Source organism: Hylobates moloch, unplaced genomic scaffold, assembly GCF_009828535.3.
Source record: "Hylobates moloch isolate HMO894 unplaced genomic scaffold, HMol_V3 SCAFFOLD_10, whole genome shotgun sequence".
Lineage (NCBI taxonomy): Eukaryota > Metazoa > Chordata > Mammalia > Primates > Hylobatidae > Hylobates > Hylobates moloch.
The window spans coordinates 24,385,423-24,394,835 of NW_026652285.1; the positions used below are offsets into that span (position 1 = coordinate 24,385,423).

The 9,413-nt window shown below is 41.0% G+C and overlaps 1 protein-coding gene across 1 annotated transcript; it reads right to left on the bottom strand.

Annotated features, from left to right (window-relative positions):
- Positions 1 to 1,706: 1,706 nt before the first annotated feature.
- Positions 1,707 to 7,378, bottom strand: LOC116474146 (keratin, type I cytoskeletal 24). Its single transcript, XM_032162616.2, has 8 exons — positions 6,723 to 7,378; positions 5,496 to 5,578; positions 4,834 to 4,990; positions 3,917 to 4,078; positions 3,693 to 3,818; positions 3,139 to 3,356; positions 2,239 to 2,351; positions 1,707 to 2,041 (listed from the first exon to the last, which is right to left on the bottom strand). Exons 1-8 carry the CDS (start codon positions 7,317 to 7,319, stop codon positions 1,938 to 1,940), a joined length of 1,560 nt encoding a protein of 519 aa, XP_032018507.1. The 5' UTR covers positions 7,320 to 7,378; the 3' UTR covers positions 1,707 to 1,937.
- Positions 7,379 to 9,413: the final 2,035 nt, after the last annotated feature.

Here is a 9,413-nt window from a genome sequence, read left to right on the forward strand (position 1 = left end):
GTGGTTTAAAGTTTTTCTGTGGTTAGCTATTAACCTTATTCTCTGGTTAGCTGTTTAAGCAGAAGTCGTAATGTACCCAGGGGTTCATTTTAAGTTTTATTCAGTGTGCCGGGAAGATGAAAAACTACATGTTTTGATGATAGGCTTGATATGCTCACACAATTCTTAATTGGTTTTATATTGGAAGATACATGTTCAGCTTTGTCCTTCTATAACTTTACATTTGGCTTTTTATGCCATGTCCCATGTTCTTTCCTTGAGGACTGGCTTGTAGAGTTGATCCTCTAATTTGTGATATGGGCATATTAAATTCCTTGATTGAGAAAGCCCTTAGCCAGCCTGGGTTGGTGCTATGCCTGGTTCTTCCTGGGGCCTGTACCACTTCCTACCCAATCTTAACAGGTTTCATCATCCCAAACAAGACAAGACAAAGCCATGTGGCCTCAGGGATACTGTAGAAATGAAAGAATAGGGCTATGACCACCAACAGGGTGAAAGATCTTAGCAGTGGAGAATGGGGAAAAGAAACACCAGCTTGGCGAAGTGGCAGGTTTTGGCTAAAGATGTGGCTAGACTTGGCAGGGGAACAAGTGCCTGAGGATCTCTTCTCTTTGGGGCTTTCAAGGTTTCAGGAAATCGGATGCCATATCACAGAGCCAATCTTATTTCCCAAGACTCTTTATTTGGCCCCTGTCCTAAATGTCCTGTAAACACACATGTCTGATTCCTATGTCACTTCTGGTGCAGATTGTGAAATCAAGTCTTTACTATTAACAGCTTTTTATTGCTTGCTGTCTTCTTTGTGTTTTAGCTTTTCTTCTCTACCGAAATGTGAGCTTTTTGAAGTAGGAGGGAGATTTTGAGTTCCTTTTTCATCTTATAAAATATCGAGTTCAGTGATGGAGATATATAAACTAGACATTAACTATACGTTGATTATTAAAATAATCGCATCCTTCTTTGTGGGCTAAGCTGTTGACACTGTAGTCTAATTTCAGCTATTGTGCCACTGAGTTCTTGTGCGATGCCGTTAAAAATGCCCACATTAAAAAAATGGCTATAATCTAAATTGTATAAATAAGGTAATGTGATACCCTACCTTGTTTTAACCTGATTGTCTCTCTTAGCTGAGAGAGCCAGACAGACTCCATTTTTGTTTCTTCACTTGCAGCCCCCCTCCCTTAACGGCCTAAGTGGTGCAAGCTGACTCTGAGCACATCCAGGAATGCACTTACTGATAAGATATCCAGGCAAGCTAAATCAGCAGTTCCTGGGGATGCGCTTGGGGGATGGCACCCAAAGCCCCTGCATTATCTCTTTATGATAGTTTGAGCCCCTGCACCTGGAACTGTTTACTTTTCTGTAACTTTTTCTGTAACCAATTAATATTTCTTAATTGGTTTGCCTGTTCTGCTTCTGTAAAAATTGCTTCAGCTAAACTCCCCCTCCCCTATTTAGACCACAGTATAAAAAGAAATCTAGCCCTTTCTTCAAGGCTGAGAGAATTTTGAGCTCTAGCCGTCTTGTTCGCTGGCAATAAAAGGACTCCTGAATTAGTCTCAGAGTGTGGCGTTTCTCTATAACTCGCTCGGTTACAACCATAAGATATAAACAATGAACTGACGTTAGTAATATAGTCATGCAGCTAGATCATAATTGATAGCTTCCTTCCTAGATAAAATACTTTTTTAAAAAATTAGTAATAATTAACTTGCAAAAGTAAATTTATTGAAGCATAGAAACAATTAGAGCAAAGTTGTTAATTCAGCTATTTCAAGAGCATTCTAATGAGGAAATAAGATGCAGAAAAATTGGCTAGTCATCCATTTCTGGACTGAAGCTTTCCCTGAAAATATCCAGAAAGATGCCATTTCTTCACTTGTGTCCTTCTTGATTTTTTTTTCTTTGAAAGACACCCTTGTTGATCTGGAAGTTCGTTATTTAACTTTCACCTCAGAAATACTGCTGACTTGAGAAGAGACAACCTTGCCATCCACCAACTCCTCTACGATGGTCTTAGTCACTCTAGTCTTGCTTGAATCTGAAAATCATGGGATTGCAGTGTCAGTCTGGAAACTATCACAGAAACACAGAGCAAGAGAAATTCAATCACATGCATTCAACGTGTTCTCTCTGGGTAAGATTATGTAAACAATAGCAGACCCTTTTAGTATGACAAGCAAAGTATGCCTTTACTTTTAAATTACAGAACTATTATCAACATTAAAAAAAGTCTACCTCGTCCTTGACCAGAACAGCTTCCAGATCTTGAGTCACCAGATACCAGATCCCTGGATCCCATGTTTGTGGATCCTGAGTTTCTACCCCCAAATTCTGCAAAACTAGAACCACTGGAGAAAAAAAAAAGAATTATGTTTTCCTTTGCAGTTTGCAAAGGCAGGAGAAACCCTCTGCCCCGGGGATTCTTCATGATGAAGCTTTGGATGTGTTTATGTGTCTTAATTGGATTGTGTCTGTTGCTTTTTTGTTCAGCCTTGCACTCCTGGGCTCAAGTGATCCTCCTGTCTCAGCCTCCCCGGTATCTGGGATTATAGGTGTGCACCACCATGCCCAGCTAAAATTTTTTTTTTTTTTTTTTTGAGACAAGGTCTCCCTCTGTCACCCAGGCTGGCATGATTACAGCTCACTGCAGCCTCAACCTCCTGGGCTCAAGTGATCCTCCCGCCTCAGTCCCCTGAGTAGCTGGGACTACAGGTGTGTGCCACCATGCCTGGGTAATTTTTGTATTTTTATTAGAGACAGGATTTCACCATGTTGGCCAGGCTGGTCTCGAACTCCTGACCTCACGTGATCTGCCTGCCTTGGCCTCCCAAAGTGCTGGGATTACAGGCATGAGCCACTGAGTCCAGCCTCCAGCTAATTTTTTAAAAATTATTTTTTGAACAGAAGGGGTTTTGCTATGTTGCCCAAGCTGATCTTGAACTCCTGGGCTCACGTGATTCTCCCACCTCAGCCTCCCAAAGTGCTGGGATTACAGGCCTGAGCCACTGCATCCAGCCTGTGTCGGTTACTTTATTACTCTCTATATATACAAGTCTAACCCCTGAGTCCCATTTTGGTTTTATAAAATAAATTCACTAAGGTATGCATTTTAGTTTGTTCATGACTTTGGTTTACCCTCTCTCTCCATCGAGCAGGCGGCGGTAGGTCTCGATCTCCACCTCCAGACGTGTCTTGATGTCCAGCAGTTGCTCGTACTCTGCGTTCTGGCATTTAGTCTCACCCCGGATCTGGCAGATCTCCTCCTCCAGGGCACTGATCTGCGTTTGAATTTCTGACAGCTGAGCCACGTAGCCAGCTTCTGTGTCAGCCAGGGTTCCCTCCAGGGAGCTTTTCTAAGAGAAAAAGCAAATAAAAAATTCATGATGAAAATAAATCACTGGATGATTTTTTAAAAATGCAATTTTATGTGGCACCAGAAGTGCACCTTCACTATATAACCTATAGTGTTATATCATTGCTTCTTTAATTTTGGTTGGCACTTATTTTTAAACTAAATCTTTTAGGCAAAATAGAGTACATTATCTTTAACTTTTAATGCTTTCTATAATCATAATGCAGTTCTCCTTAACACTGCCTTTTTTATGTGCCTAGTGAACCTCTTGGCAAAGAAAGAAAACTGCATTTGCTTAACTCCCTGTTGGAAAATGTGAAAAGCTATTTGCACATACCATGGCCAGTTGGGACTGAAGCTCAATTTCCAGGGCTTGCAGGGTACGTTTCAGTTCTGTTATCTCATTCTTGGCAGAAGTGGCTGCCCCAGCATCAGTGGAGATTTGTGCCTGTAGTGATGCACTCTAAGTACAAACATAATGCAGCTGTTGTAGGCTGATGAAAGGAGCAGAAGCGGCTTGTGTGTGGCTACTGGCTTAGGTGCTTAGCAGAGAGGATCTACCTGCTTGTTGAACTGCTCTTCAGCCTCTCGGCGGTTTTGCTCAGCCAGCTCCTCGTACTGCGCCCTCATGTCATTCAGTAATTTGGTCAGGTCGGTCCCTGGGGCAGCATTCATTTCTACGGTCACCTCCCCTCCAGAGCTTCCTTGCATATCCTTCATTTCCTAGCATGAAGGAAAAAAGACTATCGTGATGCAAACAGAAAAGCGATGACTTCCGAAAATGTGCCTAGACAACAACAATTTGAAAGTAGGACACTGAAAGGAAAAAAAAAAAATCAAATCTAGATATAATTTACTCATGATTACTTTTGTTTCCTGGTCATAGTATGTGGGAAATTCACTTAGATAAAATTGAGTTTATTTTACCTTTTTTTTTTTTTTTTTTTTTTGAGATGGAGTCTCACTCTGTCGCCCAGGCTGGAGTGCAGTGGCTTGATCTCGGCTCACTGCAACCTCCGCCTCCCCAGTTCAAGCGATTCTCCTGCCTCAGCCTCCTGAGTAGCTGGGATTACAGGCACAACAGGCATGCGCCATCACGCCCCATTAATTTTTGTATTTTTAGTAGAGAGGGGATTTCACCATGTTGGTCAGGCTGGTCTCAAACTCCTGACCTCGTGATCTGCCTCCCTTGGCCTCCCAAAGTGCTGAGATTATAGGCATGAGCCACCGTGCCTGGCCTATTTTACTTTTTTAGAGACACAGTATCTCTCTGTTGCTCAGGCTGGAATCCAGTGGCATGATCATAGCTCACTGTGGCCTCCAACTCCTGGGCTCAAGGGATCCCCCTGCCTCGGCCTCCGGAGTAGCTGAGACTACAGGCATGAGCCACTGTGCCCAGCCAATTTTATTTGTATAAAATGCATGTGGGGAGAAATATGTTAGCTAGAGTTATTCATTTATGTAGAACATGTTCATACCTCCTCGTGGTTCTTCTTCAGGTAGGTTAGCTCCTCGGTGAAACTCTCGATCTGCATCTCCAGGTCAGAGCGGGTCATAGTCAGGTCATCCAGGACTTTCTGCAGGCCATTGATGTCAGCCTCCACACTCTGCTGGAGACACAGCTCGTTCTCATACCTGGAAGGGGCAGCAGTAAGGCAAAAAACACTGTGAGCTCACCTGGCCGTGTTTCAAAGGGTACCTTCCATTCTTACATATTGAAAAAGTTCTCACATGTGGGCATTTTAATAAATAAAGGTTATCAAGTTTTCTCTTGGGAAATTTTCCCTTATAAAGAAAAATACTAGTGTAATGTTAATTCTAATCATGTCTAACATTTTTAATAATAAAATTCTCATTCTGAGTTTGCCTCTTTCTTTTTTCTTTTTCTTTTTTCTTTTGTAGCTGTTGTAGGCTGATGAAAGGAGCAGAGAAGCAGCTTGTGTGTGGCTACTGGCTTAGGTGCTCAGAAGAGAGATCTACCTGCCCCAGCATCAGTGGAGATTTGTCTGATGGTCTAAAGTTTACCCTTGGGATGTTTGTAAACTTAGGTCATGATCCTCTAGTGTATATACATATATAAAATGGAATAAAATTTATTTTTTTCCCATAACACTTGTTTTCAAGTCTTTATGTTTCTTACTTCAGTCTGAAGTCATCAGCAGTCAATCTGGCATTGTCAATCTGCAAAATGATCCCAGCATTTTCAACAGTGGCAGCAAGGATCTAAAAAAGATGTTAACAGTGAGTGAATCACGAATGATTTTTACCTTGTGTCTGCATGCCTACCTGTAAGGGTAGATGTTGCCTGTGTTCTTAGCTCTTTGTGTGTGTATGTGTGTTTGTGTGTGTGTGTAGAGACAGAGTCTCGCTCTGTCGCCCAGGCTGGAGTGCAGTGGCGAGATCTCGGCTCACTGCACCCTCCGCCTCCCATGTTCAAGCGATTCTTGTGCCTCAGCCTCCTGAGTAGCTGGGATTACAGGCGCGTGCCACTATGCCTGGCTAATTTGTGTGTGTGTGTGTTTTTAGTAGACACGGGGTTTCACCATGTTGGCCAGGCTAATCTCAAATTCCTGACCTCAAGTGATTTTTGCCCGCCTCAGCCTCCCAAAGTGCTGGGATTACAGATGTGAGCCACCGTGCCTGGCCTGTGCTATTAGCTTTTAAAGGTGACTTGCTTTGCAAACTTACTTAGTAATGACACCTGTTTATCTGGGGCTGGTATATTTAGGACTACATCTTTCTGCAAAAAGATAACGGTTTGCACATTTATTGGACTAGGCACAGGATCCTGTTTTATAGGACATAGCCCTCTGCATATTTCTGCTACTTTGTTGGATCATTATCTCATGAGCTTTTCAGAAAATAGTGCACAAATTGTATTTCATTTCCAAAAAAGTCTTTAAAAATATATTTCCCATACAAAAGTGGCTAAACATTTTAGATTCTACTACATTCTTATGTAATGTTTGCACCAGATTTTCTAGGAAGAAAAATAATCCTAAAGAATATTTAAATCTTGTAAGACAATAAAATGTGTCAGTCTGTCAGAATTCATCATAAATAATTAAGATTAAACTAATGTTGACTCACTGCCATCATTCTTATATATAAATGATAATTAGCTGGCTGGTATTGTATAAGTTTTACTCTTATGTAGAAATACCGAAACTGAGATGGAAACAGAAAATTAATGTGATTGGATGTCACATAAAGTACTATAATAATTAAGACACATCAGGTCCCACTTTGCCTATGTAACAAGCAAAAATGTTTTCAAATAATTTCTTAAAATTTTCATTATAGTACATGATCTGAAAAGAAGTGAAAGATCCACAAATAATAGAAACTTAGGCACAGATAGTCTCACCTGGTTTCTGAGATCTTCAATTATTGAATAGTATTTGCTATAATCTCTTCCTGATCCACCGTCTCCAGACCCAGGCCCATATTTGTCATACCACTCCTTGATTTTGTTCTCCAGATCAGTGTTAGCCTTCTCCAGGGCTCTGACCTTGTCTAGGTAATTGGCCAAGCGGTCATTGAGGTTCTGCATGGTTTGCTTTTCCCCTCCAGAGAAAAGCCCCCCATCGCCAACACCACCTCCCATACCAGCACCATAGCTGTAGAAGCCTCCACTAGCACCACTGCTGAATCCAGAACTCCCACAGAATCCAGAACCCCTGCCAAATCCAGAGACCCCTCCAAGGCTAGAACCCCCACCAAATCCTGCCCCAGAACCTGAAGCTCCCCCGAAACCACCCCCTACCGAGCAGCTACCAAAGCCCCCTCCAAAGCTGCCCCCAAAAACACCGCTAGACCCCATGGCTCCTCCTCGGAAGCCCTGGGCTGAGCTGCCCCCAACACCACATCTGCTTCCACTGCTGAAGCTGCTTCCACCAGCAGACACCCTGGCTGAGCTGCTGCCTCCAGCCCTGGAGGAGGAGACACGAGATGAGCAAGACATGGTGCTCCTGCAAACGTGAGCTTGTCCAGGCAAATAAGAGAGGTGATGACCAAGAGTGTATTCAAGGCTGCCTTTTTGGCTTTTATATACACGCTTTGAGGGTGTTCCTTTTCTCTGTCACTTCTTAATCTCTGCTACAGTTTTGGTAATCAGTAATTGGATAATTTCTTTTTCTTGAACACTTCTCTGAAGCTAGGTCAGAGCCCTGGGGCATTTACTATATCAATAAAAAAAAGAATGAGGTGGAGCAAAACAAAAAAATTTTCAGAATTACAGTTTTAATCTTTCGGAGGTTTTGATGACTGGTAACTTTTCTCTGGAAGTGTAGTTCTATTAAATTTGCTTCATGATTTCACATTTGCAGAGAATAGCTCCAGGTTAACAAATGTAATTAAAATACTTAATACGATGAGAATAAAAATTTTCCATCAATCATGTAACTTTTTTATTCATATCGTTCTCAAAATTTGAAATTAGCTTTCACATCAGCAATAATTTCAGATTTGATTAAGCATCCACCTCTTTGACTATTTCAATCAGCATTTTTTTTAAGGTTGTTGAAGTTTGTGATTTTAAGTTATTGCTTTCTTTTTTTATATTTTGTATAACATACAAAAAAGCATATAATTTGTAAAAATTATGTTTTTATAGTTCATAAGAAAAACATAAATAATAGTTTTCTAGGTAAGTATTAATAGATCTCAGCAACATGTTTATTCAAGTAGCTAATGTCTAAGAAAGACTGAAAAGCTTTTAGGCAGATCGTTTTAATATGCTTTTCTTTCTGATTGAATTCTAGTCTGATATAAAGAGAGCAACTCCCTTTCTGAGTCAAATTTCAAGAAATGAATAGATGATGCAGATATCTCCTGACTTCGTTTTAAAGATAAAAGAGGATTTGTATCTACTTCTGATAACTAGTGTTACAATTGGAGTTATTTTATAGATTCTGAACCCTCCTGAGTTCCCTTTGTGCTTCATGGTTTTTTGTCCCTTTGTATTTTAGGCTGTTTCCATTCATGTCTTCTAGTCACTTCACCGGTTTAATAGTGTCTTTTTGAAAGACAGATACTGTAAATTCCAGTACTATGAGGTGCCTAGAGTAATCAAATTCATAGAGACAGAAAGTAGAATGGTAGTTGCCAGTGGCTGAAGGGTTGGGGATAGACAGTTGTTGCTTACTGGGCATAGAATTTTAGTTTTGGAATATGAAAAGAGTTTGGGGCCAGGCGTGGTGGCTCACGCCTGTAATCCCACCTCTTTGGGAGGCCGAGGCAGGTGGATCACCTGAGGTTGGGAGTTTGAGACCAGCCTGACCAAGACGGTGAAATCCCGTCTCTACTAAAAATACAAAAAATTAGACTGGTGTGGTGTTACGTGCCTGTAGTCCCAGCTACTCGGGAGGCTGAGGCAGGAGAATTGCTTGAACCCGGGAGGCAGAGGCTGCAGTAAGCCAAGATCACGCCACTGGACTCCAGCCTCAGAGACAGAGTGAGACTCGTCTCAAAAAAAAAAAAAAAAAAAAGAAAAGAGTTTGGGAGATTGGTTGCACAACACTGTCAGTGCACTAAAGACTACTGAACTGTAAACTTATAAATGATTAAGATAATAAGTTTATGTTATATGTATTTTACCACAATTTTTAAAAAGTCTTAAAAAACAGATGCTTCCAGAAATAGTTTGTATCCTCTTTAGCTTTAAAGTAGCTGACTTTTGTTTATTTAAGAATTTCTTCCTTCTTTTGCCAGTCTCTGTTAAACTATGTGCATACCTTAATCTTTACATTCAATCATTTGTTAAACAATGTTCTGCTTTTAATTTTTCCTTAAATTGCATTTGATTGGGACACATGATTAAATAGGTGATCATTCCCTTTACTATGTAGCTCTTATGTGGCTTTTATGCTCTACCTGTACTGTTTTCACAGGAGTATGATGTTACTCTTCTTCATATTTAGGGTGACATGTCTCCAAGGGGTACATGGTGTACAGACTTTTAAATTGTTAAGCTGGGAGTAATTTTTATAACGCCCTTCTAAAGTAGCTAAAAAATGCACCACACATAATGTGTTGGTCATCCTGCCTCTCCCATCCC

Excerpts from the sequence above, each read along its gene's own strand:
- LOC116474146 (XM_032162616.2), bottom strand. The coding sequence starts at position 7,319 with ATGTCTTGCTCATCTCGTGTCTCCTCCTCCAGGGCTGGAGGCAGCAGC. Across the intron at positions 3,357-3,692 it reads TTCAGTCCCAACTGGCCATG|AAAAGCTCCCTGGAGGGAAC; the intron begins GTATGTGCAAAT and ends TTTTTCTCTTAG. Across the intron at positions 2,042-2,238 it reads CTGTTCTGGTCAAGGACGAG|ATTCAAGCAAGACTAGAGTG; the intron begins GTAGACTTTTTT and ends CATGATTTTCAG.